This window comes from Hippopotamus amphibius, chromosome 7 (genome assembly GCF_030028045.1).
Source record: "Hippopotamus amphibius kiboko isolate mHipAmp2 chromosome 7, mHipAmp2.hap2, whole genome shotgun sequence".
In the NCBI taxonomy this organism is placed as follows: Eukaryota; Metazoa; Chordata; class Mammalia; order Artiodactyla; family Hippopotamidae; genus Hippopotamus; species Hippopotamus amphibius.
In genome coordinates this window covers 77,495,559-77,521,302 of record NC_080192.1, presented here as the reverse complement: position 1 = coordinate 77,521,302, position 25,744 = coordinate 77,495,559, and the positions used below count along the sequence as shown (strand labels likewise).

At 38.2% G+C, this 25,744-nt stretch overlaps 1 protein-coding gene across 2 annotated transcripts in view; it reads left to right on the top strand.

The window, feature by feature from the left end:
- The window catches only part of AFF3 (ALF transcription elongation factor 3), a 556,683-nt gene that overhangs the window by 361,389 nt on the left and 169,550 nt on the right, over positions 1-25,744 (top strand). For both annotated transcript variants that reach the window (XM_057741064.1, XM_057741063.1), the window contains 2 exons: positions 8,905-8,985; positions 19,915-19,951. In XM_057741064.1, the coding sequence (XP_057597047.1) occupies positions 8,905-8,985; positions 19,915-19,951 (118 nt within the window). The remainder of the gene's footprint in view (positions 1-8,904; positions 8,986-19,914; positions 19,952-25,744) is intronic.

The following is a 25,744-nucleotide window of genomic DNA, read 5'->3' as shown; positions in this document are numbered from 1 at the left end:
TCTGTGTGTCTGCACTACCACCAGGAGGTGTTGTGTAGATCAGAAATAAGGTGACAGTGGCATCATTAATAACATGACCTTTCTCACAAGCTGGTCAGAAATTTGGCTCATTTCTTGTAAATCTAGACTTAGTATGACTTATTCTCAGAAATGCTACAGGAAAATACCAGCCCAAGATTTGGAATTTGGGAAATCCTCTTAATGCCCCTCAAATGATTTAGTCTTTTCTTTAAAGCATCTTTTAAAATTTAAGATTAGACCAGTGAGTGCTTCTCATTGGGAGCACAGGGTTTGTAAGAGTGTAGGAAACTAGCAGGTGCCATTGTATTGCAGCAGGAATTCGGGAGTGAAGTTGTCACCTGGGTTTAATAAGAGTCATTAAGTTCCTGCAGCTGTACACTCAACATCAAAAATCATCTCCTTTACATTCTGAGAACCCAATGTAGATTTTGCTACTTTTAATATTTTATTTAATTTTTAAAAATATTTTATTTGTTTCGCTGTATCGGGTCTTAGTTGTGGCACGCGGAATCTTCTGTTGCAGCATGCAGGCTCTTTGTTGCACTGTGCAGCAGTGTGGCATAGTTGTGGCATATGGGCTCCAGAGTGCCTGGGCTTAGTAGTTGTGGTGCATGGGCTTAGTTGCTCCTCAGCATGTGGGATCTTCCCAGACCAGGGCTCGAACCCATGCCCCTTGCATTGGCAGGCAGATTCTTAACCACTGCACCACCAAGGAAGCCTAACACATTCATTTTAAGTGAATGTGTTTAAACATATTCATTTTAAAGGTCCCAAGTAAATACATAGAATAGGGAAAGCACTTAACACAGAGGGACAAGAGAATAGGACAGATCCTGTCCATCTTCCTGCCCCAAAAGAAAACTAGGAAACAACAAAACTGCATCTACAATGAGAAATCTTCAGAAAAGTCCAAAATGAAGAGATCCAGCATGAGACGATTTGTTTAAGAGTGATAGTTATGTTGACGTCAGTCAAGGCTCTTTAACTTTCCATGAAGAGTCCAGAGTTTGCAAGGGCTGCTGAAGTCAGGGAGGTGAGGGGTCTGGGTCTCCAGCAAATGGGATTCATTTCCTTACAATGAATAACACTCTACAATGTGAAGGAAATAAGGAAAGGCCAGACACAGCATGGCCTCAGCTTTGTGAGAGCTGGAAATCATACAGACGAGTCATACAAGCGAGTGTGCAGCACTTGTCTTAAGGTGCCCTTGGAGTTTCTGGTTTGAAGGTTTGCTTTCATATTTGTCAGCACCCAATGCCTGCCTTCCTGCCGTAAGCACCTGGGGTCATATTGTTGTCTCGTGCGTGTGTTCTTCAGTCTGTGAAACCTGAATTGCAAGCTGTTTCTTGAATTGATTCCAGTTCTTTACCTACGTGGTACACCCTCTGTTTTATCCATTGGTGATTAACCTCACTGAGAGCAGTCACTGAGAGCAGAGGACAGCAACAAGTTAAAAAGCTCTGGTGTTGCAGTGAGTTAGATTACTTGGTGTTCCAGTGGAAGATTCTCCCACCCAGGGGGGTGCATGTGACCAGAAAATACACGTACAGCAACTGGGAATCCCTTTCAGGCCAATTTTAGTTCAAATTGGATGTATGCCTGGACATGTTTCATAAAGAAACATGATTTCACTATGATTTTTGGTAACCCTATTTTTACAGATTTCCATTGGTTATTTGCATGCTTTTAATTATAGCAGCCTGAGCTTTACTAAAAAAAATAGGTTTTTACAGACTCACAGACATAGAGAACAGGTTTGTGGTTGCCAAGGGGGAAAGGGGGTGGTGGGGGGGATAGAGTGGGAGTTTGAGGTTAGGAGATGCAAACTACTATATATAGAATGCATAAACAATGTCCTACTGTATAGCACAGGGAAAAGAATGTGAAAAAGAATGTATATATATGTATAACTGGATCACTTTGCTGTATAGCAGAAATTAACATAGCATTATAAATCAACTATACTTCAATAAAATAATTTTTTTACAAAGAAAAATAGGCTTTTAAAACTCTTAGTAAGGCAAGTATTTTTATTTTTCAGCAGCTACTGTTTTTCCAAAAGCTTTCCATCAATGGCTATAAATGCTCTATACTTACTGTTAGTTTTCAAACTATAGGTCCCTCTACTGTGGTAACAGAATGAGGATGTTTTGGAATTTTGTGGATTTAGGGGCCAAATTAGAGATTTTGACTGTGACCTCCTTATTCTAAGCTCAAGTCTGCCTAGGCTTCAAGTCTGACCTAGAGTCTGTGTTTACAGTCCAGGGATGCATTGACAATTAGAACCTACTTTCTAGTTCTATCAGGAAAGGAGTGTGTTTCTCCCACTTTATCTTGCTCAAGGGCTGGTGCTCTGCCTCCCAGGTACAGGCCTGCAGGAGTGTTTTCCTTTCAACAGATACAGTACTCCTGTTCACTTACAGCATTGAAAGGATATGCAGTGTAATAAAAATTACCACGTTCTGTTGTTGGCAGCATTTATCTGATAGGAGTGTCATAACATGAATAATGACGTGTGAAAGAACTGCCGTGCTGAGTGATGATTCTGATATGGAAACTGAAGATAAAATAATGCTCCAGTCTGCAGCAGCCACTGCCACACGTAAAAATCGACTCTGGCGTTTTGCATCTGACAGGATTAATCCATTGTTTTATTTTGAAAAGAGTAAGTTTCTGAGCACAGAGCATTCTGGAGTTCACTGTGGTCACTGGCCAGGCCTGTGGAGGTGGCCCCTGAGCTGGCAGTGGGTGTGGAGACATTGCTGAGAGAGAGGGGATTTAATCTCTGTCAATCCTGGTGGCAGTCATATGCGTTTGGTAGGAGAAGTATCATTTATTGTTGCCATCATTTTTTTTTAAGATTTATTTGATGTGGACCATTTTTAAAGTCTTTATTGAATTTGTTACAATATTGCTTCTTTTATGTATTGGTTTTTTGGCCGTGAGGCATGTGGGATCCTAGCTCCCAAACCAGAGATGGAATCGGCACCCCCTGCATTGGAAGGCAGAGTCTTAACCACGGGACCGCCAGGGAAGTCCCTACTGTTGCCATCATTTTACAGGCAAAAAAAGAGAATCTCCCCGAGAAATTAAATGCATTCCTATTATTTTACCCATTGTGTAGCCTTTGAGGAGTTACAAGACAGTTATAAGACACGATCTCTTCCCTCAAGAGGTTATTATCTGGTAGGGTTTAAAAAGTTTATAATCTGATAGTGGTAACCCATAAGAGGAAAACTCACAGCCCCATGTAGCCTGTAAACATTAAAGTGACACAAATCATGGGGGGGGGGGACAGCCCTCGCTGAGGACAGCAGTGGTCAGTGACCTGATTCAGAGAGAGGCCAGGGGTGCGAAAGAATGAAGAAGTGAGTGAAGATGGAATCACATGAAAGGAAAACCAAAAGACATCAGGACGGGAAAACCTCGGGCAGGACAGGAAGTAGAGCCATCCGCCTTGGAGTAGGAGTGTAGTAGGAAAGTAATAGACAGTGACACTGCGGTGTGCCTTGATGGCACCCTGTGACAGGGCATCCTGAGTGTTTGGAGCAGGGTCACTGGAAGCCACTTGGCATGGTAACTATTTCAGATAAAACACTTCTGTGGCCGTGGCCAAGGTAGAGTGCACTGGGGAAACAGTAGCCAGGGAGAGAGACCACGGGAAGTGCTTTTCTAGTCACTGAATCTAATAGGAAAGTTAAAATACAGTTTAAATTTTTTCTAGTTTCATCTTTTTGCAAACTTAGTATACTTTGCAGGTCTTCATAACTGCATGTTTTGAACTCTAAAATTAGATTTCAGGATAAAATTCAATTTTTGTTTCTTCTCTCTTTTGATAACAAAGAGCTACACTGCTTAGAGAACGGATGCCATAATCCTCTGGCCGTTTGTCCTGAGACAGGCTGGTGCAGGTGACATCAGAGCAAGTGGGTACCTACGGGGGGAGGGGGAGGGGTGCAAAGTGAGGACAGGAGAGTCTGCTCACCTTGAAGCTGTGGATTCTTGGGACTCATGATCAGTCTCGCTGTCCAGTAGACAGGAAAATGCAAACTGGCCCACGTGCCCCGTGGCCTTTTGAAGATTGGTATATGGAGGAGAGAGAAAGTTGGACAGTTAATGAAAGGCAGTATTCTATACCCCTGTCATTTAACCTTATCTGTCCTTTCATTTAGGACAAGCAAGTATATTTGCTATAAAGAGACTTGGCATTTTAAGTCTGTCTAAGAAATAAGAAGATACCCTGAAATATGTCCCTTGGGTAACTACGTGTTTGCTTAGGGAGATGCGACTGGTGAGACTGTGTTAAGGCAGATGTATTGATTTTTTTTTTTAATTGAAGTATAGTTGATTTGCAATGTTGTGTTTCAGGTGTGATTCACAAAGTGATTCAGGAGAGAAGAAATTCACAAAGGGATTCAGTTATACATGCATATATGTTATATATATATATTCCTTTTCAGGGTCTTTTCCATTATAGGGTATTGCGAAATATTGAATATAGCTCCCTGTGCTATACGGTATGTCTCTTGTTTATGTTATTGATATGTATATAGTAGTGAGTATCTGCTAATTCTGAACTCCTGATTCATCCCTCATCCCACCTTTCCCCTTTGGGTTTCTAAGTCTGTGAGCCTATTTCTGTTCTGTAAATAAATTCATTTGTATCATTTTCTTAGGTTCTTAATCCCCTCAGATGGCTAAGGAATGTAGACTCAAAACTGAGGACCTCCCAGTGCTGGGGAATAGGATGTGCCCTCATTCCTAAGGGACAAGGAAGTCAAAAAGGAAGAAACACAGATCCAGGTGGTGGCAGGGAGGTTTATGAGACCAGAAGGTAGCTACCTAGACTTTGGAACAATTAGCTTCAAACATTATATTTCTCTTCCTGTCTTACCAGTGGTCCAGAAAGTAGGTAAAGGACAGCTGAGTAGGGGAAAGAGGAGCAAAGTAGTGATGAGGGGATGGCTGAGGTTAGGCGGTCAGGAGCACAGGCGGGGGTGGGGACCAGTGGATGCGGCTGTGTGGGACCCGTGGCCTCGCAGTGGCATAGCATCCTTTCCCTGTGAAGAAAATAATCCGAGGCAAACTAAGTGAAGTTTCAGCAGCTCTGAAAAATTTTACCTTTGCTTACATTTTAAATCACTACCAGAAATAAGGTACAAATTAAACACTTTTTAAAAAATCAAATCTTCCCTCACTGACTGGTATTATTATGTCAGAGATCTGCTCTGATGAGAAAACTTAAGGACATTTTTTCCAAAATAAAGTACAAATTATACTTAGGAATCGTAATAGTCTCTTTAAATAACTTTCTGTTTTAGTAATATATAGTTTGTATTAATTATTACTAGTCTAATTATAGATTACAATTGCATAATACTTCATTCTTTTATAAAAACACTTTCCCAGATACTCTGTCATCTCAGATTCCCAACATTTAAAACACAGAGAGAAATTCTTTTTCTCATTTTAGAGAGAATTCTGAAACGCAGCTTGGCATTAATCAGCTGGTTTTTATTGAATGATTAAACATAAGCTAACCATGGGCTGTGTGTGTGTGTGTGTGTGTGTGTATGAGCTCTCATATATATATATATATATATATATATATATATATATATGATGCTCTTATATATATATATATATAATCTCATTTAATCATTTAATCCTCATGATTAAACCATGAGATAGTTAACATCTACATTTCCTCTGGTTCAGAGATACCACAAGCTGAGATATGATTGATTGCAGAGTCTTTGGTTTGAAATCACTACAACTGACTGAAGATGTGACTTACCTAAAGTCACTGAGCTAGTAAGTAACAGAAGAGGAAGTAAGAATAGTCTATTTTCCCTTAATTTTCCCATGGAGAATTTTAATGCGATGAATAATCAGTCTTAAAAAGTCACTGCACATTAATTAAAAACAAATATATTTAAATGGTTTGTGTAAATAATTCTTATATTTTGGGAAATTCTAATAGATTTAACTGTTTTAAGTGAATTTACTGTCTTTACTATTCCTCTGTAAATTTAATTGTACTCGTTAGATGGAAAAATCACGTGGAAATACTTAGCTATAATTAGTGATGTTAGCAATTTTGCATTGAAATATAGGTGTTTAGTTTAATTCAACATGTTCATTTTGAGCAAGGCGCTTTATCTTGTCTACACAAAGATGAGTAGACATATCCCTCTCGAAAGAAATGTTCAATCCTTTTTTTAATTAATTAATTAATTAATTTTATTGGCTGTGTTGGGTCTTTTTTTGCTGTGCGCGGGCTTTCTTTTAGTTGCGGTGAGTGGGGGCTACTCTTCATTTCGGTGCGCGGGCTCCTCATTGCCATGGCTTCTCTTGTTGCGGAGCACGGGCTCTAGGCATGTGGGCTTCAGTAGTTGCAGCACATGGACTCAGTAGTTGTGGCTCACGGGCTCTAAAGCTCAGGCTCAATAGTTGTGGTGCACGGGTTTAGTTGCTCCGCGGCATGTGGTATCTTCCTGGAGCAGGGATCGAACCCATGTCCCCTGCATTGGCAGGTGGATTCTTAACCACTGTGCAACCTAGGAAGCCCTCAATCCTTCTTTAGAGGGCTGTTCTTGAAAGAGATTATTAGGATTCCTAAGCATGATTTTTATTCTGCATTGGGGGAAGGGTATCAGAAGAGGAGCAAGTGGTTGAATGCAGATTGAGGTGTGTACTCATAAAACTACATCACAAAAAGGAATGTAACAGTTACTATGAAAAAAGAGAGGAAAAGAAAGTACATGGAGGAGGATGAGAAGGGAGTTTTCATATCATATTGGGATAAAAGGAGAATCAGCAGAGACTTCAAGACAGAGGTGATGTTTGAGATGAGACCTCACGGATGGCTAGAAATCCAAAAAGTATGTGGCGGTAGGGCATTCACACGCACAGGGGATGCTGTACTTAGAAGCAGAGACAGTAGTTTGTCTTATTTGTAGTATGTGTAGTTTAACAAAAAGGCACAAGGCTGAAAACGGGACCTTGTTGTAGAAGGTCTGGAATACTAGAATGAGGTCTTAGCAAATGCAGTAGAGTGAAAAACGAATACTGGACTGGTACTAAGGAGATAGATGTGCAAATTTCAGTGGTGGCATTTATGAACTTGGGCAAATCAATTAATCTTTTTGAGCTTTGACTTCACCTGCAATATGGAAATGATAATAGTTACATGAAGGCTTGGGTGTAAAGGAGAAAACTGTTACTCTGAAAACTGTAAAACACAACCAGTGGCATCCTCACCGTCGTTATCTCTGTGTATGTGATGGTATATGAAGATTGTGGAGCAGGGGAGCTTTTCGCTGGGATCTGTGCTTTAGGAAAATTAAGTTGGCAGGGATGTGTAGGATGGATTAATAATAGAAGAAAGAGAACCATCAGAAACCATTAACATCCTTCAGGTTAAAAATAATGAAGGTGTGATTCGGGTGGTAGTTCAGGTAACCAGGAAGAAAGGTAGAGACATTGCAGAGATACTAATTCAAAAACATACTGAGCACCAGCTCTGTTCCTGGACGTAAATTCAGCAGTGCTGCTTAGCAACTTCCTCAAAAGAGGCAACAAGGATAGATACAGGATAGAACAGGCAGGTACTGCGGGAGCAGAGAGAGGGTCATAAAGCGACACTGGATCTTCCTTTGCCTTCCATTGGAGAAACCTTGGTAACAGTAGGATGAAGAAGGGACACCTTGAGTGCATGTGAGTTTGACCCCCTCTATGGCACACGTGTCACAGTGGGTGAGAGGTGATATAGGGCCAGTAAATCCTTCCAAGGCGGGTTTGAACACGCTCACTCTCCTTGGGCTCCATGTGGGTCCACCCTCTCTGCGGTGCTGGGGGAAGAGAGTTACCCAAGGAAAGGAGGCACAAGACCAGCCTCAAGAAACTCTCCCTTGAAACACCTGACAAAATCCCTTTTCAATCTCGCCCCACTACCAAGGGAGTTGAGAAAATGTCTTCACTGAAAGAGAGAATTTCTTACTTTTTTCAAAATGGCTCAACTCTGTGCCTCTGTGTTTGTTTAGGTTTGAAAGTGGAAGGAATCAAGAAATAGGGTTCAGAACTGATTTGTAAATTCCAAGTCAGTTTCCTAGTAATCAGAAGTGGATTCAATTTAATTCCATAATCATTTAGTGAATGTAAGTATCTTCCAGGAAGAGGAACTGGAGAAAAGTACTGGACGTGAATGAAACAACCCTCCCCCATCTCTTTCTCTCTCACAGTTTAGTGAGAGTGTATGTCAAAAAGCATATGAAGTATTACATGTTGAGCTCTAGTTGTGTTCTTAATACTGTTATAAAAATCACAACACCCTCTCTTTATTTCATACATGTAATTTGTTTTTTCACTTTTCCATGAATGACATTTTTATGAAGACCAAAATGATGTGTGGGACTTGTTGGAAACTTATACTGATAGGAGTTTCTAATAAAATAAATATCCCCTCTAATAATGATCCCTAATTTTAAAAGTTCTTTGTTCATTACTTCAGAAACATCCTGTAAACTTTGTGGGAAGCAGCCCCCTTTGTATGGCATTTTCCATAGAACTTTTACTACTGGGGTCTCCCTTTACTTAGGAGCTTAAATGAGTTGAAAATAGGAAAGCCTTGTAGATCTTTTTAAGGTATAATGGGTTGATGGGGATAGCCGTGAAACCAAGAATTGGTAAAATTAGGAAAAAAATTATAAAAGTGGGTTTTTAATCCTTTTTAAAAAATATACCTTTCATTTCTTATTCATCTCTTGTTCATTCCTTATCCCATTTATGCCTTAATAAGGCAGGCTTGTGTAACTGCTTTGTATGCTACTGACTTTAAATACTCTGTATATTACAACGTTGTTTGTTTTTCCCTCCCTTTAGGAAATGACCTGGCTTCCACCACTTTCAGCTATTCCAGCACCTGGCAAAGTGGAACCAAGCAAATTCCCGTTTCCAAATAAGGTGAGATCCTGCATCACCCAGGATGAATATGCTTTATTCACACAGAGATTTTTAGTGGACAGTGGGTTTTCCCTTGATTGTCTTTTCCTCTGTAAATATTCCTGCTACAGGCACATGGATCTGATTTTCAACAGTTTACAAGCATAGGTCTATTCATTCCAAGGGAGATCATCAAGGTTGCAGTCATACTTACCTCTACTTCCATACTTCCTGCAGAAGATGATGAATACTGTAATTATCATTTTATCTAAAAACACATGTGAAGCTGAAATGAATCTTACAGTCACATACATCCAGTGTGATTGTATGTCTTGTTTTTTCCTGAAAAGCTGTTATTAAATTAATGATGTATTTTAACATCCATGTCTTAGAATTGAGGACGTGAAGTATAGAGTTTCTTGGTTATCTTTTATAAAGCTGAAAGTATTTTCTAGGACTTTAAAAAAAATTTTCCATATTTTCTAAGAACCAGCACGCACAGAATATCAGCCACAAAATATATTTAAAGTATACATGAGTCTAATAAGTTTTGATTTTTTTTAACCGTGTAACCAACATGTAATTACAGATTCATTATAAAGGTGAAATTATGCAAATAGAAGAAGCAAAATATGAAAGCTTCTCACACTCTTGTCCAGATTTTACTTCCCTACCCAGAGATTACTATCAAGAGTTTGATGTATACCGTTTCACTCATTTTCCCTGTGCGTTAAATATACACGTGTGCATATGCAGTTTTTTAAAGAATCCTAAATGGTATAGTACTAAAAGTACTTTTTCTAAGAGTTGATTTTTTTCCCAGATACACACAATATGTAAATATCATTGCTGAATATTAGCATCACAAGTTTCTAAACTAAATTATTAAAATATTCATTATAATTACCACAATGGTAAATTCCATTCTAAGAGTCAGTTTTTATTTCCCTTAACAAGGTGTATTTAGAGCTCTTCCCAAGTGAATATGTAGATATTTTCTTACTTTTTCTTAACAGCAGCCAAATATTTCATAGTATGAATGTTCTGTAATTTATTTGTTCAAGCTCTTTTGATAGACATTGAGACTGTTAATGGTTTGCTGTTAACACAAACACTGTTACAACACACAGTTTTTGTAACTGCCTCTGTGTGCGCTTGTAGTTCAGTGTCTCTAGTCTAGACAGCTAGAACAGGAACTGTAGTGCTGGCGGCATCAGAAGTCATTTTTTATCCTTGACTATGTTTCAAGAGTATCTTTTCATGAATTTTTGCCAGTGTTTAATATTACCTGGTTTTTTATCATTGTGTCTGTAGTATGGATGAAAATTTATTTCATTAATTTGCATTTCTCCAATAACTTCTGAGTTTGTTTTCCCTTTGCACATTGTCCATTCATATCCATTGCCACTTTAAAAAAAATGATTTGTAGAAACTCCTTACATCTTATTCATTTGTCTGTTCTATATGATGCAACTATTTTCTCACAACGTTACTTATGTACCTTTTATACTAGCAAAGTGTTTGATTTTCATCTCAGAGAAAAAAGAGCTTTCCCATCCTAACATTCTAACATTGTTCTCTATTTTATTCTAATTCTTTTACAATTTTTGTTTTTAGGTTAAAAAAATTTTTTTTGCATTAGTGTGACATAGGATTCTAGCCTTATTCTTTTCATTGGTTGAGTAAATTATGATAATACCATCAACAAATTAGCCCATTTTCCCCTAGGTGAAATACCACCTACGCCAGCAATTGAAAGTGTCATAAATACAAAGATGTGTTTCAGGATTGTCTGCTCTGTTCTTTCAATATATTCATCTAATTCTTTCCCAATAACTCATTGTTTAAGTCAGAGGTCAACTAACTTTTTCTATACAGGAACAGTTAGTAAATAGTTTAGGCTTTGCAGACAATATCTAAATGAATGAATGCGCGACTGTGTTCAAATTAAACTTTATTTATAGAAACACAATTAATAAAGAAGTCTTAGAGCTCAACAATAGAAAGAGAACTCATTTTAAGAATAGGCAAAGAGGACTTCCTAGGTGGCACAGTGGGGGGTAAGAATCCACCTGCCAATTCAGGAGACACGGGTTTGATCCCTACTCCAGGAAGGTACCACATGCTGTGGAGCAGCTAAGCACGTGCGCCACAACTATTGAGCCTGCGCTCTAGAGCCTGTGAGCCGCAACTATTGAGCCCATGTGCCGCAACTACTAAAGCCCACGTGCCTGGAGCCCGTACTCTGCAACAAGAGAGGCCACTGCAATGAGAAGCCCGTGCACCACAAGGAAGAGTAGCCCCCACTCGCCGCAACTAGAGAAAGCCCGTGTGCAGCAACGAAGACCCAACACAGCCAATAAAATAAATTAATTAATTAATTAAAAAAAAAAGAATAGGCAAAGAGTTTAAGTAGACATTTTCCCAAAGGTGATCTATAAATAGCTAATAAGCATATGAAAAGATACTGTTGCTATCATTAAGAAAATGCAAATCAGAACTACTATGAGATGATCCTTCACACCTACTTAACTGGCTAAAATCAAAGACAAACAATACCCAGTATTCACAAGGATGTGAAGAAATTGGAACTCTGATGTCAGTTGCTGGTGGGAGCTCAGGTGCAGCCTCTTTGAAAAAGTTCCAACATTTACTCAAAGGTTAAACATCACTTTATTGTATGACCCAGCAATTCCACTCCTAGTATACACCCAAGAGAACTGAAAATGCATGTCTGCAAAAAGCCTTGTACGTGCATGTTCACGGCAGCATTGTTCCTAACAGCTGTTCCACAAAAAGTGGAAACAATACAAATGTCCATCAGGTGATGAATAGATGAAGAAAAGTGATACATCTTTATAACGAAATATCATTCAGGCATAAAAAGGAATGAGGTACTGATACATGATTCAACATGGATGAACCTTGAAAATACGCTGAGCGAAGATGAAAGACCGGTCACAAATGACAACATTTTATATGATTTCATATATTTGAAATGTCCGGAAGAGGCAAATACAGAGAGACAGAAAATAGATTACTAGTTGCGTATAGCTTGGGGGTGGGGAGAGAGGGTTGAGTGACAGCTAAAGAATAAAAGCTTTCTTTTTGAGGTGATGAAAATGTCCCAAAATCCCTTTATGAGAATGATTCCAATGTGTTATTATTAAATACAATTTCTTATTTTGTGTCCAGCTGAGGGTGCTTCCCTCTATTTTTCTAGCTTTCTGAATATTTTAAAGGTTTGAATTTTCTTTCCATTTTAAACAATTAAGGTATGATTTATATACAGTACAATTTACCCTTTTTAGTATCCTGCAAGTTTTAACAAAGACATACACTCCTGAGACACCACTACAGTTAAGATATAGAAGTATTCCATCACCACCCCAAATTTCCCCTTGGTACTTTGTCATCAAACCCTCTGCATCCCCAATCCCTGGCAATCAGTGACCTGTTTTCTAGAATACACATACAGGGAACAAGTTTGAATTTAGTTGAATAGTTGATTCAGCATGTATTGAGATGTTCATAGCTCTTTTTTTTAAGCTTTTAATGCAGAAAAATTACATTAATAGATTCTCTGATTTTTTAAAGTCACCTGCACATTCCTGTGATTAATTTCCTTAATTTTGGTATATTGCTCATTTAATATATTTTTGGACTTAATGTGCCAATATTTAATTTGAGAATTCTCCTATAGTTATGAGTGAACTTCGACTAGTTATCTTTTTGTGTATGCTTGTTCAGTTTCCATATTAGGAATATAATAGCCTCTTATAATGACTAACTTTCCACGATTTTCTGTATTCTGGGACAGTTTAGGTAGCATGCTAATTTCCTCTCTTAGAGGCGTGGTGTAACTCATCCATAAAACCTACTGTACACGGAGTTTTCTCTTAAGAGTAGATCTTTAATTGTCTTTTCATTTTCCTCTCTGCCTGTTGGCTTAGATTTTTCTATTTCTTCTTGGCTTAACTAATCTTTCTTTGTTCCATTTTAAAACATGTTCATAATATTCTGTTTTTCTGGTAATTGCCTTTAAATTTTTTTTTAATGTGGACCATTTTTAAAGTCTTTATTGAATTTGTTACAATATTGCTTCTGTTTTATGTTTTGGTTTTTTGTCTACGAGGCATGTGGGATCTTAGCTCCCCAACCAGGCATCAAACCTGCATCCCCTGCATTTGAAGACGGTCTTAACCACCAGTCTGCCAGGGAAGTCCCTAAATTTTTAACATATTAACCTATTAAATTTATTTTTATCAGTTCCTACAATTAATTCACATTTATATCCTATCCCCAAATATGGAACTATCAGCTTTAGTTTGGTCTCTCCCACCCCCTCTCTCAGTTTGAGAGTATTGACAGTATTTCAAATTATCATTATTGTAACTGTTTTTAGCCTCATACTTTCACAATTATTTGTCAGTTTCTTAATTCATCATGGCTTCTTGTGTCTCAAGTCGTCTTCCTGTTAAGATATGCTTCTTGTTTTGCTGGATGTATTTTCTGTCAGGTTTCTAGTCCATTCTTGATCCAAAGTCTCTGATTGTCCTTGTCTGTACTTATCTTTAGTCCTTTCACTTCCCCCCGTTTGTTCACTCTGGCGATCTCATCTCAGCCTGTTTTTTAAACGCTCTGTATGCTTAGCGGACAATGCCTCAATTTGTATCTCTACCCCCTTCTCCATCCCCCAAACTCCATACTTGTGTTTCTGTTTACTTACTTAACATCCTCTCTTGGGGATCTAACAAACATCGCAAGCTTGACAATACCAAAAACTGAGCTTTTAGTCTTCCCACAATCCTTCTATCCCATGTGTCTCAGTGAGTGGTTTCTCTGTTTTTGCACTTGGCTGAGGCCAAAAGCCTTGGAGCCATCTGTATCTGTTTTCTAAGGCACCTGTAACAGAGTACACACAGCAGGTGGCTTAAAATAAAAGAAATGTATTCTCTCTCAGTTCTGGAGGCTAGAAGTCTGAAAATCAAGGTGTCAGGATGGCCCAATCCCTCTGAAGTCTCGAGGGGAGAATCCTTCCTGGCCTCTTCCAGCTTCTGATGACTGTTGGAAGCCTGTCACATCCCTTGGCTTGTAGCTGCATCATTTCAGTTTCTGCCTCTACATTTACAGGCCATGTTTCCTGGGTGTGCCTCTGTGTCCCTCCTCTTCTAAAGACAGGAGTCACTGGATTTAGGGCCCACTATCTATCACCTTACCTTTGATTTTACCTGCAAAGATTCTATATCTATGTAAGGTCAAATTCACAGATTGTGAGCAGGCGTGAGCCTTTGGGGGATGCTATTCAACACCATCCTTGATTTTCTTCTTTCTTTCATGATACACATCCAATCCATCATTAAATCATGTCTACCCTACTTTCAAAATATATCCAGAATCTAGATGTTTCTCCCCACCATCACATCATGGAGGGCACAGAACTTCAAATGTAAATGAAAAAAAAAAAAAAGGGTCTTACTTAGGATTACTGTAGGATTTGTGTGGATCTATTTCACCTCTGGATCTTTTTGCCTTGCTCAGGAAAGAAAGAATCGGTGACTTTACAAAGTGTAGGAATAGTACATGATTTTAATAATGCTTTTCCTTCAAAAAGTTCACAATACGTGCTGGTAATTTATCTTGTACCAATGAAATAAGACTGCATTAGTGTCACTTCTGCTGTAACGAATTACCACAAACTTAGTGACTTAGGACAATGCAAATTTATTATCTTACAACTCTGGATGACAGAAGTCTGAAATCAGTTTCATGGAGCTAAAATCAGGGTGTTGGCAGGGCTACGTCTCTTCTGAATGCTTCAGGGGAGAATTTGTTCTCTTGTCTTTCTCGGCTTCTAGAGGCTGCCCTTGTTACTTAGCTTGTGGCTCTCATCATTCTGACCTCTGACCTCCTTGTCACATCTTCTCTGACTCGCCTGCCTCCTCCTTTCCCTTCTAAGGAACTTTGTGATGATACTGAGCCCACCTGGATAATCTAGGATGATCTCTCGTCTCAAAATAGTTAATTGAATCACATCTGCCAAGTCCCTTTTGCCATGAGAGGTAACATATTCACAGGGTCCAGGAACTAAGATGCAGACATCTTTGGAAGAGCCCTGATTCTGCCTACTACAAAGACATCACTAATTCTCACACGTTGTACACCTCTTTAACCTGTATCTCAACTATTTAGTATTCTGACAGCTGAAGCTTGCAGTTCATTAATTAGATTATTAATGTTTGAGATTATCACAATTGCTAGTGTGTAGGAGTTAGAATTGTTTATGGCATTTGCAGGTCAAAATCTCTAAAATGACTAATAAATAATGAAATTAAGCCTGTATTGAGATTAAAGGGGCAATTTGACCTCACAAGGAAAGTCGATTTAAATGTGCTTTCTGAGTTACCAGTACCACTAAATTAATTAGCTACATATTTCCGAGAATTTCCCCAATTTGTCTGGGTATTGAAGGACATAATATATAATAAAGTCAATTGATACTGAACTTGGATTTTTTTTCCATTCTCTAAAGATTTAATTTGGAGTCACAATTCCCTAAACACTACCCGCCTTGCCTGCCTTATTCTTCAAATCTCAAAAGTAATTGAATTTGGTAGAGAAAAGAATGCCTGCCATTATCAGGTATTTCAACCAAGAAAAAAAAATGAATTTGCTTTGTCCTTTTCCCTTGATTTCTGTAGCAGTGTCATAAGTTTTGAAATGCAAATAGAGAACTAAAATTGTAGAACTTTTTCCATCCTCAGAAGACATCTATGCAAACCTAATGGCATTTCACAAATATTTCATGTAGCAATGAATGCCAGATCTGATGGGATCGGACCTGGTGTGAAACTGTTCTTGCTGATCAGTTTCTAAAGCATTAGGCAGAAGAGTTCCAGCATGATTACAGAAATGAGAATCCTATTGCCTTTCTCTTTATACAGTACAAGGAGAATGAAAGCCAGCAAATGTGAAGGAAAGTACTTGGAAATTAGAAAGTTTATATCTCCCTCTTTGGGTTTCTAACATGCTTCAGAAACAACCACAAAATGTCTGGGCTAAAATATCATGTTTACTTCATTACCTCAAAGTAAACATTTGAATTTATTGTAATTTATATTATTTTAGTTGTTTTGGGCTTTAGAGAAAAGAATGAAAAGACAGTGATTGGTGGGGAAGAAGGAAGACCAAACCACATCAAGTGGTGCTTTTTCCTATAGTAATTAGCTTTATGTGGGGGTCTGAAAATCACAGAAGATATAATTCCATTTCTTGCCTTTTGTTATTCTAATGATGGATTGACAGACAAGCAAGGGGAGGTATGAATACAGCAGTCCTCACATGGTTCCCAAAAGCCGTTTTTAAGTAGTGTCCTCAGAGGATAAGGACTGCCCTCCATCAGCAATATGGCTTAAGAACAACTGTATTTTATTGGCCTAAGGAGCATATCTTTTTTCCTATTTTAAGATCCCTAAAATCAGGATCTGTTTTACAGTTAATGGCATTCTACAGTTAACTTGCAGAGATTTTCTTCCATAGTAATACCTGAGGTAACGCAGCCTATTTATACAGTTTTGTTACATTTGAGGAAATATGCTATTTATTACAGTGTTTCCTTGAACACCTTTTTCAATTGCCAGTGCACTTGGTTATTTCTGTCTTCAGCAAAATGATTTGTACAAACTTTACTTCCCAGCTAAATACCACCTTTAAAGAGGTTTTGGGATTCCTGTGTATCCAACAGTAGCTTAGGTGTTGGGAATTCAGGGTTTAAAGAGAAGAATAAATTTCCAACTGTAGATATTCTTCTATGTAATTAAGAAGTGGTTCTCCCGTTTGTGCACGTGACTGTCAAAATGACACACACTTGCTGAATGAATGTAAGAAACTAAAAGCAATAGAGTAGCTGCAGAAATGTCCTGTTATGGGATTACAGGCAACTTTTTCTTTTGTTTTCCCATTTTTCCGAATTTTCTTTAATAAATGGATGTTACTTTTTGTTGTAGTTTAAATAGAAAATGCTACTTAATAGGATGGAACCATCCTTGGGTCAAGACAATAATAATAGCATTCTTTTTTGTTTTCATTTTTGTTTTTGGCTGCATTTGGATCTTCATTGCTGCACACAGGCTTTCTCTAGGTGCAGCAAGTAGAGACTACTCTTTGTTGCAGTGCATGGGCTTGTCATTGCGATGGCCTCTCTTGTGGAGCACGGGCTTCAGTAGTTGTGGCCTGTGGGCTCTAGAGCGCAGGCTCAGTAGTTGTGGTGCACAGGCTTAGTTGCTCCGTGGCATGTGGGATCTTCCAGGACCAGGGATTGAACCCACGTCCCCTGCATTGGCAGGCAGATTCTTAACCACTGCACCACCAGGGAAGTCCCAGTAATAGCATTCTTTTTATTATATTTATTATCTAATTAGATACTTTAAATATGTACAGTTTGTTATGTCATTTATACTGCAATAAAGCTTTTTTTTTTTTTTTTTAAGGAGTCATAGTGGAAAGACAATTCCTGTAATGGAAGTTTGACACATTGTAGTATAAACATAAAGCAAATAAGTCCTTCTGAGATTCAGGGATATTTCAAAGACCAGGTAACCCTGTGCTTCTTTGTTCTGAGCCTTGAAGGGAGAATGAAGTTTGCCAGGCAGAAAACAGAAGATGGCAGGACACGCATCCCAAGGATGAGGACAGGCCATAGGGGCTTGAAGCACTCCCACACAGCAGTCGTGACATGCCTTTCAGCCCTGGGTTGTCATAATTTGTACACACATCATCTCCGCTGCCAACTCACTGGGCTCCCAGGCCCGGAAGGCAGGGACTTTGGACACTCATTTCTGTAACCCTTGAGGACCCAACAGAGAACCTTGCAGGCCTTCGTAGAATGCTCCCAGAGGAGGCTGAAATGACAGTGCCCAGATGGGGTGAGCCTTGCCCTAGGCATCTACTCAGGGACGATGTTCACAAAGGGAGAGAAGGCCTCTGAGACAGAAGCTATAGGTGTAAGGGTGTCTGGGGGTGGGTAGCAGGAGACATAAAAATGGAAAGGACTTCAGTGCCCGGGGCTTGTTTCCCTCTGCTCTGAACCCAGCCTGGCTCTGGCTCAGTGAAGGATGAAGGATCTGCCTGCTCTGTGGGGCCCCCAGGGTTTTGCAGCCAGCTGGGCAGGGCAGTAGTCCTTCAGGAAGCAGCAGCCTTGGGCCCTGTCTCAATTAGTTCATTCTTTTATAACTCTCCTGTATATTTCATATTAAATAGGAATTTTGCAAGCAAAGAGGATGTGAATTCCCAAGACAAAATTTAGCATTTCACTTTAAATGGAAATAAAATCAGGTTCAATCACTATTTACCTGATCAGTGACTGAACTCAGATACCACATAGTACTACTGGCTTTCTGCCATTTCAGATAAGTGGAAATCTGTAATAATCTTTCTATCCACCAGTGTGAGATTGACAGCAGTTGTTCAGTGGAGTGTCCCTGATGGGATGGTTGCCAGCCTCATCTACAGAAAGATGGTGAGAGTAAAGGTACATTCAAAGGGAAGTGGGTTAGATTAAAAGTCAATAATATAAGAACTAAATATAAGAACTAAAACCATAAACTTCATAGAAGAAACATAGATAAATCATTCTGACCTTGGATTTGACAATGGATTCTCAGATATGACACCAAAAGCATGAGCAACAAAAGGAAAAGTAAACAAATTGGATTTCATCAAAATTTAAGACTTTCATATGTTAAAGGACATTATCAGTAAAGGGAAAGACAACCAACAGAATAAGAGGAAATATTTGCAAATCATATATCTGATAAGAGTCTAGTATCCAGAATATATAAAGAACTCTTTTAACTCAACAACAAAAAGACAAACATCCCAATTAAAAAATGGACAAAGTACTTGTACATATTTCTCCAAGAAAATACATAAATGGCAAAAAACACATGAAAGGATACTCAATGTCATAGTCATTATGGAAATGCAGGTCAAAACCACAATGAGAAACCACTGCACACCCACTAAAATGGCTATAATAAAGTTTTTTTTTTTTAATTAAGAGAAAACAACAAGTGTTGGTGAGGATGTGCAGAAATTGGAACTCTCATACATTGCTGGTGGGAATTCAAATGGTTCAGCCACTATGGAAAACAGTTTGGCAATTCCTCAAAAAGTTAAGTATAGAATTACCACATGACCCCACAGTTCTACTCCTAGATATATCCTCAAAAGAATTGAAAAGGACTCAAACAAGTACTTGTGCATGTGTATTCATAACAGCACTACTCACAATAGCCAAAGGGTGGGAGCAGCCCACCTGTCCATTAATGGGGGGTGGATAAACAAATTGTTGTATACATAAACAATGGAATATTATTCAGATATTAAAAAGGAATGAAGTACTGATATGTGTTACAACTTGGATGAACCTCCAAAACATTATGCTAAGTGAAAGAAGCCAGACAAAAAAATGGTGACGTGTTGTTTGAGTCCACTTATGTGAAATAGCCAGAATAAATTCATAAAGACAGGATATAGACTGGTGGTTACCGTGTACAGGGTACTGAGGAGAGGGGGAAATGAGGAAACACTGCTGAAAGGGTAAGGAATTTTACTTTGGAATGATAGAAATATTTTGCAGCTAGATAGAAGTGGTGATTTAGTACTTTGTGACCATATGAAATGCCACTGAATTGTTCAATTTAAAGTGGTTAATTTTATGTTAAGTGAATTTCACCTCAATAAATAAAACAAAAAGTCCGTACTTCAACATAGAAGTGATTGTGAGCTATATTACCAGAACTGGTTAACACACATGTAAACATTTGTGGTAGAGATTATGATCAGTGCTTAGGTTCTGAATGACCAATAATATATATATATCTCATAGTCAGCTTTCATTTTGGAAGTCAAAATAAGAAAATTAATTGGTATTTCTTTTTTTTTTTTAAGGACTCTCAGCTTGCTTCCTCTGGACACAGTAATCCAAGTAAGAAACGCTTCTCTCTATAGCTGGATGTGTAGGGGTTGGAGGGTTGGAGTGGGTGAAGAGGGGAGATGCATTCAAAAGACAGTAGGTTTAAAAATTTTTCACTAAAAGACAAAATCAAGGGGAAAATAAGAGGGCCATTTGTTCAAGAGCTGCCCAAATGGATAAGATGCATGGTGACCTTGAATGCTCCTCAATCTTTATTCAAGGGAAGAAGGGCCAAATCATAAAATGGTAAATTTCAAAGCAACCCATCCTTTATTATAGTTAGCCTCTGGTGTATATGAGGGGAAAATATTTTTAAAAGCAGCTAATGAGTTGTCTAAATTGAAAGAAAATAGGTGAGCAAAGAGAACAATCGGAAGACCTCATGACAAATGTCCTTAGAATCTATGAAGAAACCAAGCCCTCTTCCAGGGAGAAACAGACTAAAGTGTCCAGGAAGAAATTTCAGTATTAAATCCAGTGTCTCATAAAACATGTGGGCTTCATCATCAAAGAGAGAATATCAATCCATGAAGTATTGTTTTAATTCTCTTCTTTTGGCACTGTTAATTGGTATTAATGTTTTCTTGAGCATTAAAAATGCATAAGCTACCCCATTCATGTTGTGAAAACATACCCACAAAGGCTGGGCTTTGTTAGTCTCCTGACCAGCCAGAGCATCCCTTGCAAATTTCACAGCTATGTTTGAACGTGAAAATCACTCTGAGCCCGTAGATGTGTCTTAGGAACTGGGGCTCACCCACTGAGCATCTGTGAGAGCAGAAGGATTACAGAGACAAATGCATCAGGAAGCCCCTGACTTTTAATGCACAGCTAGAGAAAGGTCAGGGTAGGGGGGTGAAGGCAAAATGATGCATAGGCAATATCACTTAATTATCCCACCCTCTGCTGGAATTTGCTGTGAGCACTAGCACCAGGGAAGAAATGCCAAGGGACTTGAAATCCAAAGAAATTAATAAATGTGATAGTAAGGAAAGGAATCGGGAGATGCGTGGTTAAGTTCATGAGGTGTGCAGGCATCAGCGTCGTATGCCAAAGGCTAGAGAGTGTACAGGAGAATTGCCATTGCTCTCCTCACCATTTCTTTTCAGGGTAAAGGGAGGAGAAAATAGATATAATAGAATAAATGTACCTTCTCTCAGCTTGGAGTCTTTGACATAAAGAAGAACAAAGGAGATGGCTGTTCAGTCCTGTCTGTGTTCAGCCTTTTCTTCACGCTATTTTGCTTAATCCTAACCATAGCTGTATGAAGTAGGCATTACATCCCCATTCTGCACGTCATGAAAATGAGATTCTGACGTTAATAACTAGCCCATGGTCGTATGGCTAGAAAAATAACAGGATTTGAATTCAGGGATCTCTGCCCCGAAGACAACAGACTTTCCCTCCCATTACCTTGACCCCCCAAAATGTTGCTTCTGTCCCTTTAGCGAGAGACTGAATTCTTGTCCAAGATTTCTGTTTGCATCTGGCATATTTTTACAGCATGCCGTAATATTCACTTCCTGATACTACAATTGAGATTATGTAAAACCACACGTTCTCTGTGGATTTGTGAGCGGCACCTTCATGGTGTGGTGTAAATCCCACTGGCATTTTGTCATCTAAGGGCATTTGTAATTGGCTTTCTTTTTTCTAGGGATAAGGAGATTTTTTTTTTTTTCAAATAAATCCTCCCCCACTCAAAACCAAGCACATCTATAAAAAGGTAATATCACTATTTAAAAATCGGAATGATGTGGTACATATGTACAGTGGAATACTATTCAGCCATAAAAAAAGAATGAAATAATGCCATTTGCAGCAACATGGATGGACCTTGAGATTATCATACTCAGTGAGTTAAGTCAGACAGAGAAAGACAAATATCATATGATATCACCTATATGTGGAATCTAAAATATGACACAAGCTTATTTACAAAACAGAAACAGACTCACAGACATAGAAAACAAAATTATGGTTACCAAAGGGGAAAGGGGGATAAATTAGGAGTTTGGGATTAGCAGATACAAACTACTATGTATAAAATCGATAAACATCTAGATCCTATTGTATAGCACAGGGAACTGTATTCAATATCCTGTAATAAACCATAATGGAAAATAAAAAAATAAAAAAGTGTCCTCTGTAGATTATAGCACATTGGAAACTTTAGGAGAGCTGGTCCCACCAGCACTTCCCATGCTGTTTCTTGTGTTCGGTTTGGAATCAGTACAGTTGGGGGAATCATAGACTCCAGTAAATATGCAGAAAATAGGAAAAAACCACACTTTAGAGAAACAAAATGTGAATTGATGGACTGACCTTCCCCATTTTAGGTCAGTCCTTTTTTTCTTTTTGAAATTGGGAAAACTATGTTACATAGATACCAAGAGAAGAGTGTATAAATGAAAATTATTTTTAATTCAAATCTTTTTAAGGAGAGCTCTTTACCCAGTTTGCAGATTACCAATTAATTTAATTTAATATTATAAAATAGAAGCTTATTAAGTGTTGAGAAACTTAAATACTAAAATAGGTGATATGTGTCTAAAATAGGTTTTTTAAAGGTGTGAGACCGGCCTGTTCAAGTGGCAGCCTGAGCATAAGCACTCCTTTCCCTCCCTTCAGAGTCTCCATTGAAATAACCATAAAGCTGTAGTGACCGAGGTAAATCCAAAGCAGCACTAAGAACCAGAAATTCAGCTGTGTGTCTGGAAAACAGAGGCTGGATAGGACCTTACTGTTAGATAGATAATCCTGGGCAGGGAAGGTCATGACCCAGAAAAAGAAAAAGGAAAATAATGAAACAAACAGGAACAAGCTGTGGTGGTAGAGGGAATGTCCTTGGGCGCTCCAGGAGAGACTTTTATTTCCTCTCATCCCCAACAGAGAAGAGGTGTGGACTGTGGGCAGTGATAGGAACATCCTTCCACCCATTACTCCACCACTATCCTAGCAGGTTTTCATACAGAGCTTTCAGTCTGGCTTTCCTCCCCACAGAAACCAAAATACACACACACACACACACACACACACACACACGCACACACACGCAGAGTAATATTTGCTAAGAAAATGAACAGCTAACTAGAACTTCTAGTTGGGAGCTAGTGCCTAAGAGAGAAGCAGAATAGATTCTGAAATAGTACCAGACCTTAAAAATAGATATCTCTGATTAGTGGAGGAAGAGTCAGCTTTTCTCAGGAAGGAAATTAACAGAAATGCTATATACCCAGAGTAAAGTACTTACTATTTTTGTTGGGGGTGGCAGGTGGGAGGGCAGTCAGCGCTCCCAGCTTATCTTGAGGCCTCTTTTCTCCTGAATCATAAGTGAAGCCTTCCAGTTAACATACCCTGTCCACTTAGAGCCCTCAATTAGCCCTTGCCTACAAGGGAGACGTATGTTAGCAAAATGGATCAATATACTAATACAGGAAATCCATGCCAGTACCTTTGTTAACCAGCCTGTTATTATTCAAAGATGTGAATACATAACCCAGGAGCACCCAAGAGAAGGACTGACACAGAGGAAGGCTACTTAATTCAAGGAACAGAAGAAGAAAATTTCACATGTAATTACAGTCTTTAGAAGCATTTAAAATTATTTGCATCAAATAAAAAAAACAGATTGGTATGAAAAAGAAGCAGTTACAGAACAAATGAGCACTTGGGAATTAAAAATAGGGTTGACAAAATTAAAAAATTTAATAGACAATAGCTGAAGTCTGGAATATAAGGTTGAAAACATTTACTTTCTGAATATAAAGCAAAAGACAGATGGAAAATATGAAAGGAAGTTAAGTTACATGGAAGATTAGTCATGGTGGAAAGGTCAAATCAAGCTAGTAGGAATACCAGAAAAAGAAAACAAAGAAAATGGATAAGAATAAATAATAATAGAAATAGAATTCCTAGGGAAATGAGCACTCATCGTCAAAAACGCTTATATACAATGAAACAAAAGCAAGGAAAAAGAATACAGAAGAGAATTAGAGCGACCTCCAAGGACTTAAGATGTTGGAATTACCAAGCTCAGAGTATAAAGTAAGAGTGCTTACTTTAATTTACAGAAATGAGAGAATTGAAAACATTATAAAGAACAAAAATGTTTGAAAAAGTACTAATCAGAACCTCTAGAAATTAAAAAATAATAACAGGAATTAAAATTTCTTTGGTCAGGTTTATAGCAGATTATACATAGGTAAAGAAAAAGTAATGAGCCAGGAAATTGAACTTAAGAAATTATCTAGAATGCAGCCTAGAGAGACAGAAATGGAAAATATGAAAAGGGAGTTAAGAAACCTGGGGTATAAAGTAAGAAGACCTAACATACATTCAACTAGAATTCCAGAAAAAGATAAGGGAACAGAGAGAATATTAAAGGAGGTGATGGCTGAAAAATTTCCAGCATTGAAAGACACTAACCCATAGATTCAAGAAACCCAATGAATCTTAAGCAGGATAAATAAAAAGAAGTCCACCCTAGACACATTACAGTTTAACTGCAAACCACATAGATAAAGAAAAAATTCTTAAAATACCCTTTAATAACTTCAAAGAAGCAACAATTAAACTTCCAGTTGACTTCTCAACAGCAGCCGGGTATGTGGAAATTGACAAGGTGATTCTCAAATTTATTTGATGGAACAAGGGACCAAAAATAACTCAGACACTCCTTAAGAAGAACCAGGTTGGAGCCTGGCCTTACTAATATTGTATATGGATTAGTGAATGAATAAATGTTTTAGCTAAGTAAGGAAGATAATAATAAATGATTTGAGCAATGAAACAGGTATAAAGGACCCAGAAACAGACCCGCAGATATATGAAAACTAGATTTGTGTCAGCGCTAGCAGTGTAGATCAATGGGGAAAGAATGGGCTTCTTAATAGATAGTGCCAGAATAATTGGTTATCTATAGGGAGAAAAAGGAAATTAACTCCTACCTCACATCATATACAGAAACGATTCCAGGTATTTGTAAAAGACCTAAATGTGAACAGTAAAATTATACATTTTCAAAACGCAATAGAGAACATCTTTCTGATGTATTTCTTAAGTAAAACACCAAAACAGTGTCAAATAAAAGAATATGGCAGATTTTTATAAAGAGATGCTGCACAGTAGTGAGGGTGAACGACCCAAAGCTATGTGTGCATTGTGTTGACTGAATCTAAGAATCATACCATTGAATGACAGAAGTAACCCCAGAAGAATGCCTACAGGATGATTCCATTCATATGAAATTTAAAATCAGGAAAAACTAAAGACTACTTTATTTACAAATTCATGGTGGCAAAACTGTCAAGAAAAGGAGAATGATTAGTACGAAAATCCATTACTAGCTAGCTGGGCTGGAATAGGACACAAACTTCTGGGTTATTTCTTGTCAGTGTCCCATTTCTGGGCCTGGAAGGTGTTTTCACAGTTAACTCATTTTACTTTTTAAGAACTGTATATAAATATTTTTGTACACATTACATGCACGCGCTATTGAACTTCTTTTTAGGAGGAGCATGGCCTTTACTTGAGACAGATGTACCTGCGCCATGATGAGATGTGGGAGCGAAAGTCCATTTGACGTAAATGCTGGGAACCCTTGCCTTTGTTCAAGTTAGTGGCAGGTCCAGTCCCTCTGCTGTTCCTTAGAGACTAATATTTATATTGTTATAATACTGTAAATTCCATTATTCGCATATAATTTTTCTCATGGCCTATGGGCAATTCCCAAAATCAAATTATTAATTAAATTAATATTAATGAGGATGACTCATTAATAGTTACTGAAAAGAATATAAATAT